The sequence below is a fragment of the Monopterus albus genome, unplaced genomic scaffold (genome assembly GCF_001952655.1).
Source record: "Monopterus albus unplaced genomic scaffold, M_albus_1.0 scaffold177.1, whole genome shotgun sequence".
Lineage (NCBI taxonomy): Eukaryota > Metazoa > Chordata > Actinopteri > Synbranchiformes > Synbranchidae > Monopterus > Monopterus albus.
The window spans coordinates 444,727-466,750 of NW_018128057.1; the positions used below are offsets into that span (position 1 = coordinate 444,727).

A 22,024-nucleotide genomic window follows, 5' to 3' on the forward strand; every position below is an offset into this window, starting at 1 on the left:
TTTTTCTCCCGGGCCCCAAACTGATGTTATTTTAATTTACTTGTATTAATGACCCATTTCCAATTTTCTCCGTTCATTGCGCCCCACCTGTCATGGCTGTATTCCCCACTAGTGGGGCGCACCCCACACCTTGAGAACCACGGGTCTAATCCAACACCCCTGTAATAAATGCTCACCATAACTGTGAGGACATATTAGCAACAACAGCACGGTCCAGCAGCATTACAGTAATCATACAAGTGAACCAACACCTCTGTGAATCAGTCTGAACATCAACACCTAAATGAGGTTTTACTGCAGGATGGCTGGATTTGTGTTCCTAATAAACTGGACACAGTGAATGTAATTTTGAAAACAAGTACCTGTACGTTCCTTAATGCACTGTACATCATTTGACATTTTCACTTGTCTTTATTTAATTCAGTGACTGTTTCCATTCACACACACACACATACACACACACCCCGTTGTGCATTCTGATTTTTTCCATGTGCAGTGGACAGAAACCAACAGGAGCAACGCAATCATCTGAGAATGTGCAGAACTAATCCATAACACACATAACACTGGCAAAACACCAACAACAGTATCTGCTATTCAGTACACATAAGGTGGCAGTAACACAAAGCAACAAACACAGAAATACTTTCATTTTGATTAGCAATGGGCCGATCCGCATTTTTTCAGTTTAATCCAATTCTAATACAAGAGCTCTTTCAATACAGTGAAACAATCAACACTAATAAACAAAATATTAAATAAGAGTAATGATGGACAAGTGCAACCACTAGATAGTCAGACGCCAAAAACACACTTGTCCAAATTATTGCACACTTGCAAATCTCCACTCTTGGGTGAGAAATAAACACGTAGCTTTGCAAGATTTCACATTTACCATTTAGAATGTAGCCAACATTGGGGCCTAAATGATTTAGTACTAACAACAAATCTGTCTCCCCATCTTTGTATTGAGGGTCCAAGTAAAGTGGCAGCTGAACAGAGGGGGTCACCTTTGATGCTGTTCACATCTGAGCTCCAAACAGTCCAAGTTGTGAAGCTCAAGGCTTGGACATCTTCTAACTGTGCTGCTAACAGTGATGACACTCGGTGGTATAGTTTGGGTACAGCAGTCTCTGAAATGTATTTTCTGGATGACAGATTATACCTGGGCTTTAGTGCTCCAAGAGGCTGTGAAATCATTTCCCACTACAGACACTGGCTGGTCACTGAGAATGATGAGCAGCTGCTCTGTAACCCCGTTAGCCTTTGGGTCGTCTGCTGGAAGGTTATCACGTTTGCAGTTGCTGTGTAACCCTGTTAGCCTTTGGGTTGTCTGCTGGAAGGTTATCACGTTTGCAGGTGCCTAATTAAATAGGTTGTATCATACAACACTTCCACCAATCGGCACGCTGGCTTTACACACTTTACAATGAGCCGTCTTGTTTTTTGACATTTCCAGACTAAAATATCCCCAAACAACATTTTAGTCAAACCAACAGCTCATGTTATTTGCTCACTCGTTTACAAACTGAAGTTGCCTCAGCCCAGTGCAACAGTTAAATGAAAATCTAAAATGTTTGTCTTTTGTTGTTCCTTAACTTTTCAGTGTTGAGCTCATACATTGATGCTACAGTGACGCTGCTGTACTGGATCCCATTATGTTCAGAGGTGTTTCTAATATTCTGACCACCTCCTGTGTGTGAACAGAAACAGCTCTCATTACAATGCAGCACCCCAACTAACAGTTTGACATAAACTTAACATTCTAACCATGTTATGGCAGGGCCATTACAGACTGTGCAGGTGGACAGTGAGTGTATACAGAGCAGTACCTCTGTCTGCAGCTGGAAGATGCCGTTAACCAGAGATTTGTTCTCCTTCATCAGTCTGGATGTTTCCCTCTGCTCCGACTCCAGAGACAAAAACACAGGCTCGCAGTTTGGACACTGGTCCAGGTCTACAGGGGGAGGGGAGAAATGGGGGGTGATGGGCAACTACTACAGCTTAATTTCCTTGTTACGACACTGTATTTTACATCCTGATATGTACACTATGTGGCCCAAAAAAATATGTTGACACCACTGCCCGATACAATAATGTGCTCTCCACATTATCCACTGTCGTGTGTTCATAGTGAGCTCATAAATAGACTTCTATCTTCTATAACCTGTTCCTAATTCACTCTAGACTTGACTCAGACCGTAAGAGTCATTGAGGTGACGGCTCCTACCTGTCAGTGCCTGCACCTTCTGCTGCAGCAAAACCTGCTCCTTCTTTAGCTTCTCCACCTCCTCCCCCCTCCTCTTCAGCTCCTCCTCCAGTGCTCCCCGGCTCTCCTCCCTCTCTTTCAGCTCCTCCTCCAGTGTTTTCCAGCTCTCCTCCCTCTCTCTCAGCTGACGGATCATCTCCTCCTTCTTGTCATTTTCTTCCTGGAGCCTCCAGATCTCCTCCTCCAGAACCACTGAGGACAAGGACAATAAAAAAAATGGAATAAAGGCTTTTACAGTATAAAACTGAATCCTTCCCATCTCATCCTGCTCTCACTTCTCCTCTTGGCTGGTCTCCCTTTTTCCTCCTCGTCCTCTACAGGGTCATGCTGGCGTTTCCTGCTCTCCTCCTCTCCTCCTGACCTCCTCTGACAGCAGCAGGTCTGTTGAAGCGCCAGCAGCTCCGACCTGATCGACTCCACCAGAGCTTTCTGAAAGACACAGGCAGGACCGGCACTTCACTCAACACTGACATGGGACAGACTGTTACGATAAAGTGATCACAACACCTGTTAAAGTTTCCTAAAGCCAACATGTCTGTAAATGTCTTGTTTTGTCCAGTTAATGCTCCACAATCCCTGAAATATTTGATTGTCTGTTACACATACTGAAGAGAAACAGCAAATCCTCAAAATAAAGGAGGTGGAACTGGCAATTATTTGTCCCCCTTTACTCAAAAAATAATTAACTGATAAGACTTGTTGCTAACTGATTAATGGACCAATTGCTTCAGCTCTGATCTGTAGAGGAGTGTGTTTACATCTTGGGTGGCGTTGTCCACGGTGCTGTCCATGGTCGCCTGGAGCTTGCTGATGACGTCATCTTTCTGCTGACACATCTGTGTCAGCTCAGACAACTTCTGTCGCTGTAGCTCCAGACTCTGAGGAAGCAGATGTTACAGAAGCACAAAGAATCTCTCTTTATTTATACCATGCAATGTGTACCAAGTCCAGTTCTGCAGTAAATACTTCTAAAGTATTTTCTTGAATGTGTGAAATGGCTCAAAGCGGACCATTTCTCTCTGTGCTACCTGCATTTAAATCAAAGGAACACTAATGCATAAACAATTACATCAGAGGCACCAAAACCACAATAAAGAGGAGGACGACAACAACAACAACAAAGGAGATACCACAGAGAAGAAACTAAATTTCAGTACCTCCTTGGTTTCCTGCAGTTGGTCATGTGACTGCTGCTTCTCCAGTCGCAGCGCCTCCAGCTCTGCAAATGCAGAGCAACACGGACAAAAGTCAAAGAGCAGCGTAATGTCAACTGAAGCACAAAACTGCGTGTGCACTGGTATGTATGTCATGGAGCTCTGGACATTGGAAGTGAGGACTTGTTAGCGACCTGTCACCGCCTTTGACTCGGGAAGGTCACAATGGGCATTTTTCAGTGTTTCACATTTTGTGAATAGGAAGATTAATCAAATCATCAAAACAATGATCAGCTGATTAATCTGTGACTCAGCAGTTTGTATTTCCACTCAGTTATTCCGGAGTTTCCTCTCCTCCGTCACCTTGTGTAGCAGTGGGTGTGTGTGATCTTCTTTCTCTATACTTGTGCAGACCTAAATCAGTGAGTTAATCTCTTCATGGGGACTGGAGGCCGGTCCCCACGACGTAGTTCAGTGAAACAAAAACAGTGGGGTGTAAGGTTAGAGCCAGTGTCGGCTCTGGTTAAAGTTGGGTGTTAGGCAAGTAGCGGTTCTGGTTAAGGTTAGGGTTAGTCTCCCGGAAATGAATCTAAGTAGGGCCCCGGTAAGTAATGAAAACAAGCGTGTGTGTGTGTACCTGCAGTGAGCGCGTCGTCGGTCAGACAGCGGTGAACACTCTTAGCATCCTCTCTGATCTTCTCCAGGTCTTCAGTCACTGAACTGATGATTTCCTCCAACAGGCCCGCCTGCTGCTCCTATTGATCATCATCAATACTGTTAGTAATCACTATCTCTCCCTGAGGACAACTGAAGTATGAAGTTCTCCAACCACTACATAACCTTCTCATGTGTGTTTTCATGTCTGACAACACAGATCTATTGCAGTATGTGAACTATAGCGGTACTTACTGATGCTGCTGAAGACTTCTGGATCCCAGTTCTGTTTACAAAAGTTGCGTCTCCAAATGATAACGTGCTTCTCTTCTTTCTCTACATGTCCAGCAGGCTTGTTGCTGAGCATCAGTCCTCATTTCCACCCTTCTCACAGCACCCAAAAACTCACAACACATTCTATGTCCTATGTGCAGGACAGGTTTGTCTAGTTTAGCTTCGACAGCAGTTTCTCTGACAGGTGAAAGAAAAGCCCCAAACCAACAACATGGAGCCTCAGTGTTCACTCACATCTCCAGCAAACAGAAGTGCTGGTCAACCTGGACTCAGGTACTACAGGTTGGTCAGAGCAAAATCAAATCTTGCCTTCAAGAAAAATAACAAGCAGACTGAAATCAGAGTCTTAATGTAACACAGACAAATGTTTTCAAATACCTTGCCGGTGTTTGTCTTGGCAGCCGAGAAGTCGACGGTCTTGCTGAAGAGGTTCTTCAGGATCTCTAGTCTTTTGTCAGCTCGCTCCTCCAGGATCTCCCTCTCTCTCTCCAGACGATCACTGACACACACAGACATGACTGTTCCTCAAACATCCGTCAGTTTACACACCGACCTACTGCCATTCAGGGCAATGAAGGACATTTATCACAGTACAGTGTTTGACCTCCTGATAAAGAAGTTAGTTAATCTGGATAAACTGTTTCCAACCCAGCCGATCACCTGGCTGCTTGTTTGTCTTCTCTTCTTACAGATCTCAGATGTTACCTTGGTGAGTGAAATGTTATGATTACTTTCAGTATCTAACAAATACTTTCTAGACTGACTGAGAGCCACAGTGGCATCTTCAAACGTCGTTTTGTCTGACCAAATGTTTTGAATGTCTTGAAATTACACTAATTAATAGAGCAGCAGCTAAATATTTATCAGCTGACTAATCGATTAATCAGCTCATTAACAGCACTAAGCACACGTGTCTGCAGAAGACTATTTTGCCACAGTTTGTCTTTTCAGCTCTAAAATTAACAAACATCATGTGGCCACTCAGTTTTACCTCAAAGTGTTCATCAAACTGAAGACAGTAAAAAAAATAAAATAAAATTATTAGAGGCGTGCTCCAGCATTTTATGGACAAAATAAATAAATAAATAGATGAACCGGATGTGCAGTTAGTTAAACCAGGACTGTTACCTGTAGTCTTTCTCCATCTTGCTGAAAAGCTCCATGAACTCAGTGCTGACTTCTTCTCTGATCTGAGCCTCCAGAACCAGGCGCAGCGCTGCCTCTCTGTCCGACTGCACGCACACACACACACACACACACACGTATTCAGCGCTTCTTCAGCACCAGATTTCAGAAACATTGTGAAAGAAATGATGAATCTTTGCTCTTGGAAGTTGAGCTACAACAACCAGTCCATTAATCAACTGGAAGAAAATTAACCAGACTATTTTGATGACTGATTCTTCACACAAATGTCTAAAATTGTTCCCAATGGCCAGAGCAGCGTATTGCAGGGGCAGCACTGCCACTGGTGTTTGTGTGAGAGTTGGTGACACAGATTGCTGCCTTGATTCTGTGCCAGTCAAAAATTCCTTGTGTGCGTGTGTAACATAGTTCACCGATAAAAGTGATTATCATTATTAAGCCACCAGGAGGAACGGCAACACTGACTACTCTGAATTGAAAGAATGTAGTCTTTTTTTTTCCTTCTTATTCTCAATGATGCTGCACAAAAACAAAGTTATTGTGTAGCGAATGACAGGCTCTGCAATTTGGGTCTGGGGGAGTTTGAACCTGGAAGTGGAACGTTATGTCACACTTAACAAGCAGATAATGAAAATTATCGATAGTTGCAGCCCCTCATATCACTTTAAATGTAATCCTATAGAAAGTAGACTGATACCGTATCCTCTTCCTCCATGGTCGTTTCCTCATCTCCTGCCTTCAGCACCGTTCCCTCTATCATACTCTCCACCTCCTCCTCCTCTTCACCGTCTTCATCCTCCAACACATCCTCCAGGGTCGTCTCCCAGGCAACCATCGAGCTCTTCCTGCCCCGCCTCAACACATTCCTGCGTTGTTCGGCCTCGTCGATGATCATCGACAGCTCCATGGCTGACCTGTGGAGGGAGCTGTCCGGGACCACCGGCCTCGAGTTCACCACCACCACCTGGACAGATAAACCTCTCTTTATCAGTTACAGTGTCGGAATTTAGACATTAAGTTGTCTACGTGTCTCCCTGCGCTTCACTGACATACACCATCTTAAACTACATAACAGGTGAAATTTTTTATGTGCCAACAAGTAAAAAACAGCATTGATTAAATGTGAGGAAAACTCACAGAAACCTGATCTGTGTCTGTCACTTCTACAAACATCAGCCTTTCAAACTTCCCTGTTCAACAAAGGGTCAAAAACCGGATGTGTGTGCTGACCTTTTGTGCGAGGGCAGAGAATTTGAGGACATTGAGCGTCTCTTCAAAGCAGGATGAGTTCTGGTTGATGTTGACCACCATGGAGACACGACCAGCACCACAGAAGAAGAACTGCAGGAAGTGGGTCAGCTTGGATTCCCTGAAGGGAATGTGGTGCTGGAACCTGCAGAGCAATGTATTATAACAGACATGCAGCTTGGTGAGGCAAAAATACAGATGACAAACCACCCTACTAAACAAAACCACGTGAAATGTCCAGCCCTCCTAAGTTTGATGCAGGAGCTAAACAACACTCGTGACTGAGGCTGTGATAAGCTGTAGCAGCTGTGGGGTTTGTGTTTGACCACAGAGTCAATGTAAGCTTACTTTGCATTCTGGTTGAGTCTCATAGCGTTGATGCACTTCCCCAGTGTCAGCAGAGAACTGTTGATATTTCCTGCCTCCTTCAGTCTCTCCCCAGTGTTGTGAGTCCGAGAACATCGCTCAGAGCCGGCCAGGTCACACAGAACCAGCCTGAACACACAGCAAATGGTCATTTAAATATAAACTCAGAAGATGCAGATTATAAACAGTGTGAATAAAATGTGGCGCTCAGTCTTACTCGCTGATGCTGAGGACTCTGGGAACACCGACATCATCCACTCTGAGGATCCTGATGGAGAAGATGCTGTGGCTGCAGAGACGACACATCCACATAAACACACACAGCTGACACTGAGGCCAGGAGACAGTCTAACAGCTGTAGAATAGAAGGGTCTGTTATTTCCTAAAAGACTGACATCACAGTCACCTCACTCAGTGACTGGTCAGTGGTGTGAAACCCAGAAAGCTGGGCAGGGCTGAACTTCTCTCTTATTCCCTTACATGTGAACAACTGAGATCAACCATATGTGTTCAGGAGAGACTGTCTGACAAAGGGAGACATTATCACCATATTTAAACCAGATCACATCTCACATGTCCCTGCGACGGCCCACTTCAATGTGGATGCTCTATGATGCCGTTGGAAGACATCACTCTCACTGGTTGATCCACACAGTGTCGGGGAGCCAACACTCACAAACCTGAACCAGGGTCAACGTTTGCTGCTGGTAGGTTACTTTTCCCTTCTTTCCTTCATAATGGTTGTGACACAAGATAAAATAGCCATCTCTGTTGTGAAACCCTCTCTGTGAGTGATGCAATCCTCTGTGCAGGCTTGGTATTAGACAAACCTTTACTCAAACAGGATCAGACTTCACCTGAAACAATCTCAGCCAACGCAGCTACCTCCACTGTTTTAATGCCGTGCTACGTCCACAACCTGTCCTCTGAGCCAAGTTTCAAAACCAGCTCTAAAGGTAAAGATGGAAAACTATAGTGTGTAAAAATTACAGTTTAGATGAGTGAACAGTGTTTGTGAGCAGCTGACCTCCTGCTGGAGAGCTGGTTCAGTCTGGTGGAGGAGAAACTCTGGTTCCTCTTTCCAATCTTCATCACTCTGTAGGCCTCCTCAGAGCTGTTCACCTGGACCCAGCGCAGGTCTGAAACATCAACACACATGAACACGCAGCTAAACTGGCGCTCGGCTACAGCCAGTGTGATCCATCAGTCCTGTGAATAACACTCAGCATCAGTTTGTCAGGAGAAATGTCTCCGGCCTCTCCGAGTGTTACCTTTGATGAAGGAGTTTCCTTTGACATCCTGAGACAAACGCAGCACCGTCCTCTTGTGGTGTCCACTGGGAACCTGAATGTCACACATCACTCACAATCATTCACAGCGTGGGGACTGATTCCATAATTAAGACAGTTTAGGTGAAGGTAGAGGAGCAGTGGTTTGTCAAGCCCACCACACAATTCCAACTGAACTTTAATGCAGTATAAAGGAATTAATATCATTATTAACAGTTTCATATTTACTGATAATACTAGTTGTCATATTTATAGTAAAAAAAAAAACATTAAAATGTAGTTAAAAAGTAAAGACTGTCTTGTTTATGTACCAAAACAGTGCAGTAACAAAATGGAACTAAAGACATTGTGCTGCTAGAACACACATTTTTGTCCCACTGGACTTTGAACACAGATTAAGTCACTGGATGTCCTCATAAACATAGATGTAAAATGTGTGCATGTGTGTGTCACCTGGTCCAGCAGGTCGTGGATATTATCATTGTATATTTCACAGAAGGACACCCAGACAGAGAAACGGACGTTTGAATCAACGTCCAGGCAGAAACTGTCAGCTTCAGAGACACTGCTGTCAGTGCTGAGAGACGAGCCTGAACACAACACACACACACACATTCAGTACTGTGGGTTCAATCTTCATTTCTTTAACAAAGCAGTCCTGCTCCTGCACTCACCAAACTACTAAAAGTCTAATTTTGGACAGAATGGAAAGAGAAAAGTAAAAACCCTATTTATCAAACTGGTCCTGATTGTCAAGTCTATAAAACATCTGAGAGCTGCAGAGTCTCTGAAGCTGGTTCACAGCAGATCATCCATGACTGCAGGACAAGCACAGAGCCGAGGTTCACAGCAGATCATCCAGATGACTGCAGGACAAGCACAGAGCCGAGCACACACACCCACGATTAATATTAATGCTAACATATTAACTGAAGCAGAGCAGTCTCTTCGTTGCTCCTAGGAACAAAAGAACAACTATACAACTGCCCTGCTGGAGACAGAGAGTAAAAAATGTGTCTGAAACTGAGAAAGTACTGGAATGATGTCTGGAGCGAGCTGAGTGATATGAGGCTACTTAGGACCAGCCCGGGCTACGCCAACAAAATTCAACAATCAAGACATCATGAAAAATACACTGCTTATAAAGCCCATCACAAAGACACTACTCAAACCTTCATACAAAGTATGGGACACTAAGTTGCATCAACATGTTGTGTAGCCCACTGACAGCTTTTGTGTATGTACTGCAATTGTAAGCATAACGTTAAGGGAAACAACAACATTTTAAGGAGCTCAAAAAACAAAGTTTAGTCAAATATCTGAACATGTGATACAAAATGACATTCTCCATCTATTCAGGGCTACAAACAAACAGAAGAATAATCTTCACCATCTGTATTTGTCATGGTGTGATCACATTATTGCATAAAATGCTTTTGTGTGCATCTCGCCATTGATGTGTATGTGTTGGACTGTCTAGACTGAACGGCTGTGCACCACAGTTGTAACCTCGTTAGCGCTGACCTTTGTGCGCGCAGCCAATTACTGTTGACCACTGCTTTAAGTGATGTGAAACTAGTTAACCTTTTGTGTTCTATTTCGCTCTGGCTGCGCCTACACTCACAGAACCTGAGGTCACAGTGCGTAACCACCATTTCCCAAACAGTACAAAAACATATGATCCTGGTATTAAGACCAGATAAAGACAGACATCCTATTTAGCCTGCAAAATATCAACACTAAAGTGCTGCTACCAATTCCGTTAAAAAAAGAAAAAAAAAAAGAAAAAAAAAGTTTGAGCCTGTGAGGCACAGTGATCTAGTGCTATCAACATTAGCAACGTAGCCAAAAAAAACAACTACCATTTTGTTCAGCGCCCCCGGGGGTTCTACTTGAGCTTCAGTGCCAACCAGCATGGAAGGTGCAGTGCAAGAGCCTCGTTTTTCCCCTTTCTGATGTACCTCATAAACCTAAGGCAGAATATCTGGCTTCTCTCAATTTTAATTTCATACATACATTAAACAGTTTAGATCAGATTTCACACAAATAAAAAACTTTAAAAAAAAAAGATTCCATGTTTTGGCAGACTAACATCCCACTGCAGAAACTATGCCTTGTTGTGATAAAATCTCAGTCACTGACCTTCAAGGAAGGTTACTCTTCCGGATGTCAGAGTTTTGTCGCTCTGCAGAGAGACAGACACACACACACTAGTACACACTACACCCTCCCACTGTGCAATATGCTGTAGTTTGATTTGTGTTTTCTATCTGACCTCTTTGAGCAGCCGCAGCAGGTTCTTCTTGCCGCTGCTCTCTGCTGCCTGCTGGTCTGGAGTCAGCCTGCTGAAGTCTCTGCAGCGCTGAGGCTTCAGGTCCATGCGACTGTACAGACGACCCTCAATGCTGTTGAAGATGACTGACAGAGACCTGGGCAGCAGACCGGAGTCATGATCGGGACCTGGAGAGACAGACGGTTAGTCCAGGACTGCAAACTCCGGCAGGATGAAAAAGGCAACACTTCAAAAGTGTGACTGTAATTTTGATAATCAATTTATTTCAGTCATTTATTCGGCAAAAACAAACACTTTTTGTCCAGCTTCTTAAAGGCAATAATTCTCTGTTTTTACTTATTTCATATCACAGTAAAGGTTTTTTTAAGACTGAAAAAAAGAGAAAATCAGCTGATACATTATAAACTCACTGAACAATTAAATCAAGTTAAGCTGAAGCATCAGAAAACAGCTGAAGCGCCACATGTCTGGGAAAATGGTGGCCATGACGTGGCCCTTTAAATGTCTTGTTTTGACCAGACTAGTCCAAAACCCAAAGATATTACATTTATCAGACAAGACTTTAGAAACCAAGAAAAAAAAAAAAGGACAACTGCTCATCAAAACAGCTGCAGATATATTTTCTGTCAAACAACTAATTGATTGATCAAATAATCATTGCAATTCTGGAACATATGAATTGCATTTCTCACCGAGGAATGTGAAGGTTTTTCCAGCGTTGGTGACTCCATAGGTGAACACCAAACAGTTTCCTCCGTCCAGAACGCCGCGGACCAGACTTCGGACTGAACCCTCGAACACCTTCCTCTGACTGGCCTCTGGACTAAACACCTGACAACCAGAGAACAACATGAAGCAGCTTCTTCTCCACTTTGGTGCCTCTGTATACACGTGGAAGCTTCTGAGGGTAACTCCACAGTGGACCAGTTTGGACAAAATGGTGGTGTCAGACTCACCTGTGTGAAGGTGAACCTCTGTGCCATCTGGGGGAGGGACCGCTCACTCTGTCTGTTTGATTGATAGCTCCTGGGAGCCTTCAGGACCACTGTGTCCGGGCCCTCGATACTAACACAATCCTGAAGGGAAAGCCCACCAGATTCATTTTGTACAGATGGATACATTTTTATAAAAAGGTAAGGCAAGTTAATTTATTTAGGACATTTTCATGCACAAAGGCAAATCAAAGTACTTGACACAATGCACACAGATAGATAAATTAAATACATATATAAAAATATAATGTAAATTAGATTAAAACAAATGCAGCAAATCACTGTGTTAAGGAAAGAAAAGCAAAAAATTAAAGCAGATAAAGTGCAAACTTGGACTGACACCAGGAAGCCTTAGTGACAGACAAACTCCCTAAATTATAAAAGATATTCAGGACACCAAAAACACTGATGATAAACATAACAAATAAAAACAACTTTCCAGCTCAAATGGTTTGTCTAGAAAATATCAGTACACAGTGAAAATGCCATTTATAATTTTTTCACAGCCAAATACATTCAGTTTAAAATAACTTATGACAAAGGACTAAATAATGACCGAATGCAACTCATATTTAAGAGAAGCAGAAAAAGACCTGTGTAAACCACACATACCATTTCATCAGAATAATTGTTTGGGGCCATATTAAAAACTTGCCCTTTAAATTGTTTTGTATGAATAGTGTTATGACAATTAGTCAATTTGTTGATTAGTGCATAAAAAATTAATCATCTATTTTGCTAATCAATTTGTTTTAATACGTTTTAAGCAACAAATTGAAACATCTGTTGGTTCCAGCTTCATAAACATGGGAATTTAATGTTTTTCTTTGAGGTACATGGCTGTAAACTGAAAGCTTTTGGGTTGGGGCCGTTTTCAGATAAACAAGACATTTGAAATTGCCTTTTGGGCTGTGCGTGTTACCTGTGACTCTCCACTGTTACTCTCAGCAGCAGTCAAAGGTCGAACCCTCAGGTAGACCTGCAGGTTCTCCGACTGTGACTGAACACTATCCTGATGAGAGAAACAGATCATTAACCCTCCAGAACAGCTCCATCCGGACACCAACACTGCACTGACAGGTATACTCACCTGTGCTTGTAGAGCAGAGAAATCACCAAGCAGATCTCTCTTTAAGTCGTCCACCTCCACCGGCCCGACTCTCTCCGGCTTCCCGGCTAAACAAGACTCCATCATCTCTGCTAGCAAACACACCACATAAAAAATATCAACTGCAAATTTGAAATCTTCACAACGCGACCCTCATCAACCCAGTGAGTGTAAATAAGAACTACAACATCACTCTGACCAACCTGCCCATTAAGGCCTGCTGTTTCTGATTGATCTTTTCCAAAAATTTTTGAATTATGAAAATAACAATCCAAATTTGCCTGTTGATATCCTTCAATGGGCTTGTCAGCTGAAATTACATATATGCCGATCTAATACTGGACACTAGCGATATTACAAATGTCTTCACTCACCATCTACTTGGTAATTAAACTAATCGTCTGGTTAGAGAGCTTTAAATTTGGAGTCCAGCACAATTACTACAGATATGAGAAATAAACATATGTAAGCTAGTTAGGTGCAAACATTCACCCAGGGTCAGCCACAGGGGCAGTATGTAGTAAGACAAATAAGAATTCGGATCAGATAATAAGTGAATAATAAGTAAACTGTGCTAACCAGCTATTAACCTCGCTGTTTACATTAGCCACAACAGAGCTATAACGCTAGATACATACCGCTACACGTGTACGTTTTGTTTAAACGTTGTCTGAAATACTGTAGGTCTCCAGTTCTTGTTACCATGCTAACTCAGAGACGAGACAGTCCCAGTAACTAAGTAAATAGTGCTGATTTATTCAAAGGATCACAGGTAAAATTAACATTACACGCTCAGGCATCTTGCACCTCCAAACTGCTCTCAGGCAGATGTAAGATGAAAGACCCTGAACCCACCAGGCCTATACATTATATCCCTTCGGTTGGGCTAGCCCCATACTACACAGAAACGTCAACCGAGACGTCTCTGTTGCCAGCTTTGCAGCTGGTCATAGCAGTAGTCAAAACATGAAGTAAATCAATGTGTGTGTCTGTTGATTAAGTGGTGTGTAGCTAAAAACATTCTCACACGACCTCTAGTAACATGTATCTAACCAATATCTATCTGACTAAAAATACCTAACAATACACAGCATCACAGTAAATAACAGCTGTACAACTTATACGAATATTTTATCAAACTTTAACTCACTCTGGATATCTTTTATTCACCGGTCTCTGAATTAAACCGGGAAACATCGAAAAGTAGTAGCAAACGTTAGCTCCTGTAGCGTCTTTGCTATCCGCGGTCTACTTTTTAAACTCGGACCAGAGGACCAATCACACAACGGCAACAATTACAGATCTCGTTTGCATGCTCGGTTATGTTCTCGCGAAATTACAAAACCACGACCCTCCCACCAATATGCTACCGTGTCGTTGAAAAGATATTGCGAAGTATACAAGTTTTCGAAAGTACGTAAATGAATTAATAAAAATAAAGAAGTCATTATGACATAACCAATTATTTGAAAACTTTTTGCGAGGAGGCTGCTGAAGGAGCCATGAGCGAGGATACACGATAGATGTATTAAGAGAGAACATATGATGAATGAATCCCCAAGTTAAAACACTGAACATAGAGTCAAACATACACAGAAACCAGCTCTCTACAAAGATTTAGACAACGCAGAAATGAAACACTCTGAACATAATATTCTAATGTTCACGCTCGTCATGTGATCTCAAAAGCCCAGCCTGGAGGCGCTGAAGGCCTTGTACTTGAAGCTTCATCTTCCAGTTCAATATCTTTTTAAATACTGTACCTGGCCGTGAAGTCATTGCATCTATGCAGTGATTTTCTCTGTTTATTTTGTCTTTTCTTTTCTGAACGCCTGAATTTTGGCAACTGGCCGTTTTGAAAGTTTACTGGAGGTGGGGAGGGGCAGACTAGATGTAAAAATGAGAATTTACAATAAAGTGGCACACTTTTTTGCTGTAGGGTGAGGGGAGTAAACTTGTTTTGGACAAATGCATCATGAAAATTTGTAGGATAAAAATAACACGCTTTTATGTGACTCACAAATGCTAAATACAGTTTTCATAGGCCTAATATTGATCAGTTTACCTGCACATCATGCGCATAGACAGCACAGCAGTCAGACAACAGCACCATCTAGTGGGTTTAACTGACATGGTGAAAATCTCTATTCATTATGAATTAAGGATAAGGATAATCACCTTTATTGGCCAAGTATGTTACACACAAGGAATTTGTTTCCGGTACAGAACCGAGGCAGCCATCTGCGGCGCCAACTCAACCGATGTATATGCTGATGATACTTCTCCTTAGAAAAAACACGCTCCCTGGCTCCGAATGATATATTGTATACATTTATTATAGAAAAAGATCAAAGAAACTTGTGGTCAGTGGACAAGCAGAGGTTCTAGTATTGATGAATATTGCTTTGTCTTGTTTTACGAAATGAATGCATTGACTGTGCTATACATCAGTGATGAATCAGAGCCTAAATAAAAAAAAAAACACGTTTAATTCTTTCAGCAGTGGTGTTGTGCGCAACTTGTGAATGCCTTATTTGGTGTGGCATCCATACTTTAATTTATCTGCCCTTCAAGAATATGTCACTAGAGGATTTTTTACTGGATTAGTTTGATGCGATGTTAGTCATTCCTATAAACACCTGAAACATAAAAAAAAGAGAAAAAACTCAACCGATGTATAGTGTCAGATTACTTTTGATTCCGCATCGTTAGAAGAGAGGATTCAGGAAATATCTTCAGAATTTGGGTAAGTGAAACTACGATATTGGGTTAAAACAGTCAGTAACTCTCAGTTTCGCAGATTAACGAAAGATTATCTCGGTGATTTGAGTGTATGTAATACATGAGTCACAAGATGAGGCTTGTCTAACATCTGGAATGCAGTGTTTTAATTGTAATGGAGTACCACTAAGAAAGTGGTAGTTCCACTTTTATTAAAATAAAGGACACGAGTAAATCTTCCACCAATGTTCATTGATTTATAATGCTACATCCATGATTCCAGCTCATAAACAAAATAAAACTAATCTAAACAAAACAGTAAACATGGGCCCCTGTGATTGACGTCATCAGAGTGCGACAGCGGTACTAACCGAGAGAGGTAGGAGGATTTGAAGCGGATTAGTGGGTTTACGTTTTAGTCACAGCAGCTAGCTTCTACTTTAATCCTTTGTCTGGATCAAGTCTGAATCCGTGAAGCGGGTTCTAACATTTTCTTGTTTGAAGAGAGGCCACACGGCTTCGCCATAAAGCCAATAAAAAACAGAGGACGTCAGGATTAACGACACACAACAACGCGGTTGCCTTGACAACGGTGAGAAAGGGGTAATGGTAACTATTAATGACCAGCTGTATTGATCACCTACGCCACCTGTCAATGATGACTGATGCTTGCACTCAAGTAGCAGATCAGCTAACATCCAGGCTCATTCGTAATTAATACTGCTGTAACGTTAACGTTACACTAATGCATGAAACTGACACAAAGAAAAGGCCGCATTTAGAAAAGCTTTATAAGATGTTTACTGGCTGTTCATTAGGCCTACAGCTAGCGATTAATCTACCAGTTACTAATTAACCAATTGCTCTATAAAATGTTTAAAAAAATACACAAATGACTGATTAGTTATCACTGTATTTGGCAAATTAATTGCTGCAGCTCTAACTTTTCTCTGCTAATTTACTAATGCTTTATAGATCAGTTATAAGGCAATAACAAGAACAGCCTTTGGGTTGCCAGGTTGTGAAAAAAAGTCCTCTTCTTGCACAATACTTTTTATCTCTTGAAGTTATCAGGGAGACCTCCAGTCATTTATCTTGTTGGGAAGTCTATGATAAAATGTAGTACTAACATTTTATTCAAATTTGTGTGCCTCACTGAAATTAAAAATCTCTTTTACAGGAGTTTCCTCGCCAAGACGGCAGCAACACATACATCATAAAACACATAAGTTACAGAAAGCAAAAACACAGACCATGAGCAGATGTTAAAAAAAGATAAAATGAGCAGTCCATACACATTTCAAAGAATGTAGAATCAGATATACAATAGAGTAAATTTTGATTCAATATACATCAGATAGATAATATCTTAAAACATAATGTTGATGGTGTTGTCAGTATAACCCATAAGACAAAATGTTTGCAGTCCTGATGCTAATGTCATTCTGAAGTTCTAGCTTCTGTCTTTCTCCAGGGCCCACCTGATCAGCAGGTGTTGCTGTCCGCAGTTCCTGAAAAATTACCCGTTCGCCCCCCCTCCTCATCATGTCTGAATCGGGCAGTGATGGAGGGAAGTGGCTGGATGCCCACTATGACCCGGTGGCTGGACTGTACACCTTCTCATCCTGTGTGGACCTTGCAGACCTGAGTGGGGACGGGGAGAGCCGGCTGGTGGTGGGAGACCTGGGCTGTGGCTCGTACAGTATGAAGCTTAAAGTGTACCGGGGCACTGTGCTGATGAGTGAGAGCACCCTGCTGGACCTGCCCGCCGGCCTTGTTGCCTTTTTCATGGACCTTCATGAGCCACGCATCCCCGCCGTGGCCGTAGCATCTGGACCCTGCATCTATGTCTACAAAAACCTGAGACCGTACTTCAAGTTCACCCTGCCCGGTCTAGAGGTCAACACACTGGAGCAGGTCTGTGTGTGTGTAATTCTGTCACACACACATCACACTGGCTGATTCACGGTGGTTTGTCTCAGGACCAGGATTTTATTAGATCCCCAAAACCTAGAGAGGTTTAGTTAAATCAACAAATTGAAAGAATAGAATCTCAGGTGACTAACAGCAAAATGAGCGCAGTACCTCTCCTCAGTGCAATACCTGTAAATATACATTGTACAGATTATACAAATACAGGTTGCTAGTTTTTAAGTACTCAGTTTATTCCTATTTATGTCATTTCACAATGAGCATTCCTTTGTCTGTCTGCATTGTTTACTACCTGTTTATACTGCTTATTTTGCATTGTTTGCACTGTTTGTTGCTGTTAATACTGCTTATTATGTTATACTAGCCTTTTGTCGGTATACTGTTTACTTTCCCCTTGCATGGGGATATACTATACATGTACATTGAGAGCCGATGTACCAGAGTCAAATTCCTCGTGTGTCTGACACACCTGGCCAGTAAAGCAGATTCTGATTCTGATGAGAAATAATACTTTAGAAATCCACAAATTCCAAGTTCAGAAAGTTAAGAGCATACAATTTGAGTGAAGCAGCATCAAGCACTTCACACAGGACTTCTGCAACATTTAGAAAGAGCAGGATGGTCCTTTGATATCTGCCATATGCTCAGTCAGTACTGCAGCTGTCGCTCTCTTGTGCTGTAAATATTTCTCACTGTACTGATCTGATTGGTCAGGATGTGTGGCAGCAGGTGAAGGAGGGTCAGATCGACCCTTTGACCCTGAAGGAGATGTTGGAGGGTATAAGGAAGAAGGCCAATATCCCACTGTCCGTCCGCTCGACCAGGTTCCTCTCTCTAGAGACCAGTGACATGGACGCGTTTGTCCAGCTGCATAATCAGCAGCCAATCAGACGCCAGGTGACTCCACACCATCGCATTTAATACATCAAAATCTAGTTTTACGTGATTAAATCTGTCATGATATCATGATGTGTTATATATTTACCTCATGACTTTTTACTGATTTTGTCTGGCTGCAGTTCAAGTAATTTCAGTATTTTTCCATGTTGTCTTAAATCAAGTCCTTATTGCATAAGTACCCTGCAGTATACACACACACACACACATCAGTTCATCCTCTTGTTCCTTCAGACGGTCATAACCTGCATCGGGACCCTGAAGAAGAGCACAGCCGATGAGGACGGTGTCAGCTGTCTGGTGATTGGCACAGAGAGCTGTGATGTCTATGTCCTTGACCCCGAAGCTTTCATCATCCTCTCCAAGGTAAACCTCGTCCCACGCTGCCACTTATTCAGCCTGAGCACCATAGGGGTCAAAACTCTGCCCCTTTCCAACTAATCTACTGGAAATTGTCAAATAGTTTACAGTACATTTTTCTACCTACATTAAATTTTGCAGTTTTGCTCATGTGGTAACTTCTATCTGGGAAACAGAAAATAAAATGTGTATCATCACAGGTCATGTGATGACAAACTAAACCATCTCTATGACAACTGAAGTAAACGCACCTTGTGCTGATTTTTTTTCTGTGGGTCTGTTGAAGATGTTGCTGCCGGCTGCTCCTATCACGATGGATGTGACGGGTCAGTTTGACGTGGAGTTTCGCATCACAGTGGCGTGTCGCAACGGAAACATCTACGTCCTGCGCAGGTGAGACACACACCTTTTGTGTTGTTGCAGGGGAACTCAGCTGTTCTCCTCCTGTCAGATATCAAGTTGAGGATCTTGCTGATTCCACAGACCTGATTATAGAAAAGGGCTGAACCAGGAGATACCGGATTGATTTGAGGACTGAGAGCTGACAGATGTTTGTGTTGCTGCTGCTCTTCAGAGAGTCAGACAAACCGAAGTACTGCATCGAGCTGTCGTCTCACCCAGTGGGTCTGGTCAGAGTTGGGAAGAACGTGGTGGTCGGCTGCACTGACGAGAGCCTGCAGGGCTTTACACAGAAGGTAAACTCTGTTTCTGGGACTACATGATGGTGGACTGTAGGTTTGTGGAGGTCTGAGCAGAACACTGTCGACTCCAGAGGAATGATCCGTAGGATGGAGCTTAAGTTACTGTGGCAGGTGCTCAGCTGGGACAAGTGAAGCCAGATAGTTCCAGGAACTTGAACTTGTCTCAGGAACTTTATCAGAAATGAAAAATCCTGTTCATTTAATGAATTATTCAAAAATGATCAAACTAGTTGTTAATTAATATTATATCAGGTACTGGCTGACTAATTGTTTCAGCTCTAAATGAGAACTATAAAAGTAGAAACCTGAAGTGCCTCTCCTTCTTTGCTACTTTGGGTATAACAGACAGTCAGTAGTTCAGAGCGAGCAGTACATTTAGATTTCAGACACTTCCTAATTGTTTCGTGTCATCACTGTCACACACAATATCCATCCATTATCCATACCTCTTATTCCTGAATAGGGTTGTGGGGGGTCGGGAGCCAATCCCAGCTGATTATTAGCAGAAACTAGCAAATATAATACAGGATAAAATTACACTCAGCAGTCAGACACAAACAAAATGGTGGACTGTGAAAATAGTGCAGCAGTCACTGATTTCAGACACAGTCCCTTAACTCTTGTATCTTCAGGGGAAGAAGCTGTGGAGGATCATCCTTCCTGCTCCAGTCATCACTATGGCTGCCATGGACCTCCCGACAAGGGGCTTTCAGGGGGTTCTGGTAGGCCTGGCTAACTGTGAGGTCCAGCTGTACCGGGACAAGAACCTGCTGAGCACCTTCAAGACACCCAATGTGGTCACCAGTATCTGCTTTGGTCGGTACGGCCGCGAGGATGGGACCCTCATCATGACCACTAAGGGAGGTGGCCTGATGATGAAGATCCTGAAGAGGACAGCAGTGTTCGACGACAGAGACAGCGCACCTGGGCCGCCGCTAGCCCAGAGTGTCCGCCTTAATGTTCCCAAGAAGACGAAGCTGTATGTGGACCAGACACTGAGGGAGCGGGAGAATGGCCTGACTATGCACCGCGCTTTCCAGATGGACCTGAGCCGCCTGAGACTGGCCACCGCCAAAGCTTACGTCAAGGCCTTGGAGTCCAGCCTGACGCCAATGTCCTCCAGCCTTAGCGAGCCGATCAAGATGAATGCAGTGGTCCAGGGTCTGGGTCCGTCCTTCAAACTGACCCTGAACATCCAGAACACAGCAGCATGTCGGCCCATCATGAACCTGGCCATCAGCTTTCTCTATGATGAGAGCCTGTACAGGATGAGGAACCCATATATGAGGATCCCCCTGCTGGTGCCCGGACTAATCTACCCTGTTGAGACCTTTGTGGAGTGCACCAGTGACAAGGGCATCTCTGACATCATCAAGGTGTTCATCCTGCACGAAGGGCAAAGCTCCCCACTGCTAACTGCCCACATCAACATGCCTGTCAGCGAGGGGCTGATGCTCAGCTGAAAACACCACACTTCAGCTTCACTCAGTACAGACTGCGGATGTCACAGGACCGAACTGAATACACCACGCTGACAGTCAGCAGAGTTAGATTTTAGTCTGTGGGTTCACAAGGTACCTGCAGAAGTGCAGCTGTGTGCTTGTTTAAAACAGTAGTGAAATACTTTGGGTTCTTCTCAGGGATCAAAATCACTGCAGACTTTTGGTTTTGTTCACCAAGATTTTAAAAGAAATTTTAAAAGGACAAATGCAAATATTCTGTATTTTATAAATGTAATGTTGTATGAAGAAAATTAAAACTGTGCATAAGAAACAAGTTGGAACTGATATCATGAATGTAAAAATAAAGGCTGCACTTTGTTTTAACGCCTGTGGTTTCTCCAGAGTTTCTAAGAACAAACATTTGGCTTCAACACACTCATCGTCTGCACAGTCTCTGGCCTGAGAACTCAGGTAAAGGTGAGAACAGGTAAACGGCTCCGGTGTCCAGGCCTGGCCCTAACCAATTTGGCGCCCTAGGCAAGATTTCAGGTGGCGCCCCGTTGCATCGCAGTAAATTCCACTGCTAGTGTATATACTCATAAGAAACGTAATAGCTTTGTCTTGGACATTCTTTTATTTAAATAAAGCAATTGCACATTCAAAATACTTAGAAAGAATTAAAGAAACAAATACAAAAAAATGAACTGAACATATGAAATACAATATAAATAGCTTACATAAAGTACCTATTAATACTCCCAAAATAAAAAGTGTAAACAAGTGACATTAACTTAAAAATACAATATAAATACGGCACTGTGCAAAATAAGATATTAAAGAAACGAGTAGGCACAAAAAAATACAAGGATTTAAATAAAAATAAAAAGATGATCTTACAAAGACCTCTAGTGGTGTTTTTGGTACTGCCGTAACTTAAAAACTACACCATCACCTCCTCAATCTCACATAACCTGCTACAGCTTTACTCTCCTGGTTTTTCTTGCAGCAAAGTCATCTACAACATCATCATATGACAACTGATTTGAGACCACATGGTTTATGCTTATAATGGCAAGTCCACTGAGACGTTCTTGCATCATAGTAGATCTCAGGTAAGTTTTAATCAGTTTGAGCTTAGAGAAGCTTCTTTCAGCAGCA

General features: G+C 42.7%; 2 protein-coding genes across 2 annotated transcripts in view; one reads left to right on the plus strand and one right to left on the minus strand.

The window, feature by feature from the left end:
• LOC109969662 (kinesin-like protein KIF20A) overlaps positions 1 to 14,107 on the minus strand; it is a 20,983-nt gene extending 6,876 nt beyond the window's left edge. The window contains exons 1-22 of the mRNA XM_020616703.1: positions 13,964 to 14,107; positions 12,796 to 12,902; positions 12,628 to 12,717; positions 11,670 to 11,789; positions 11,406 to 11,544; positions 10,696 to 10,880; positions 10,563 to 10,605; positions 8,874 to 9,010; positions 8,403 to 8,475; positions 8,159 to 8,270; positions 7,349 to 7,420; positions 7,114 to 7,260; positions 6,748 to 6,910; positions 6,215 to 6,481; positions 5,500 to 5,603; positions 4,750 to 4,870; positions 4,061 to 4,178; positions 3,427 to 3,488; positions 3,028 to 3,147; positions 2,545 to 2,698; positions 2,231 to 2,461; positions 1,833 to 1,957 (exon numbers count right to left, since the gene is read on the minus strand). Of these exons, the coding sequence (XP_020472359.1) occupies positions 1,833 to 1,957; positions 2,231 to 2,461; positions 2,545 to 2,698; positions 3,028 to 3,147; positions 3,427 to 3,488; positions 4,061 to 4,178; positions 4,750 to 4,870; positions 5,500 to 5,603; positions 6,215 to 6,481; positions 6,748 to 6,910; positions 7,114 to 7,260; positions 7,349 to 7,420; positions 8,159 to 8,270; positions 8,403 to 8,475; positions 8,874 to 9,010; positions 10,563 to 10,605; positions 10,696 to 10,880; positions 11,406 to 11,544; positions 11,670 to 11,789; positions 12,628 to 12,717; positions 12,796 to 12,900 (2,688 nt within the window). The 5' untranslated portion in view covers positions 12,901 to 12,902; positions 13,964 to 14,107. The remainder of the gene's footprint in view (positions 1 to 1,832; positions 1,958 to 2,230; positions 2,462 to 2,544; positions 2,699 to 3,027; positions 3,148 to 3,426; positions 3,489 to 4,060; positions 4,179 to 4,749; positions 4,871 to 5,499; positions 5,604 to 6,214; positions 6,482 to 6,747; positions 6,911 to 7,113; positions 7,261 to 7,348; positions 7,421 to 8,158; positions 8,271 to 8,402; positions 8,476 to 8,873; positions 9,011 to 10,562; positions 10,606 to 10,695; positions 10,881 to 11,405; positions 11,545 to 11,669; positions 11,790 to 12,627; positions 12,718 to 12,795; positions 12,903 to 13,963) is intronic.
• A 2,947-nt stretch (positions 14,108 to 17,054) lies between these two features.
• Positions 17,055 to 21,386, plus strand: bbs1 (Bardet-Biedl syndrome 1). The gene is made up of 6 exons (XM_020616709.1): positions 17,055 to 17,451; positions 18,181 to 18,363; positions 18,598 to 18,729; positions 19,010 to 19,116; positions 19,298 to 19,418; positions 20,057 to 21,386. Exons 1-6 carry the CDS (start codon positions 17,080 to 17,082, stop codon positions 20,885 to 20,887), a joined length of 1,746 nt encoding a protein of 581 aa, XP_020472365.1. The 5' UTR covers positions 17,055 to 17,079; the 3' UTR covers positions 20,888 to 21,386.
• Positions 21,387 to 22,024: the final 638 nt, after the last annotated feature.

What these genes read in the sequence shown, in the direction of transcription:
- bbs1 (XM_020616709.1), top strand. Translation starts at nt 17,080, where the DNA reads ATGTCTGAATCGGGCAGTGATGGAGGGAAGTGGCTGGATGCCCACTAT. An exon ending in CTTTCATCATCCTCTCCAAG is followed by an intron (nt 18,730 to 19,009) that starts GTAAACCTCGTC and finishes GGTCTGTTGAAG; the next exon opens with ATGTTGCTGCCGGCTGCTCC. An exon ending in AACATCTACGTCCTGCGCAG is followed by an intron (nt 19,117 to 19,297) that starts GTGAGACACACA and finishes GCTGCTCTTCAG; the next exon opens with AGAGTCAGACAAACCGAAGT.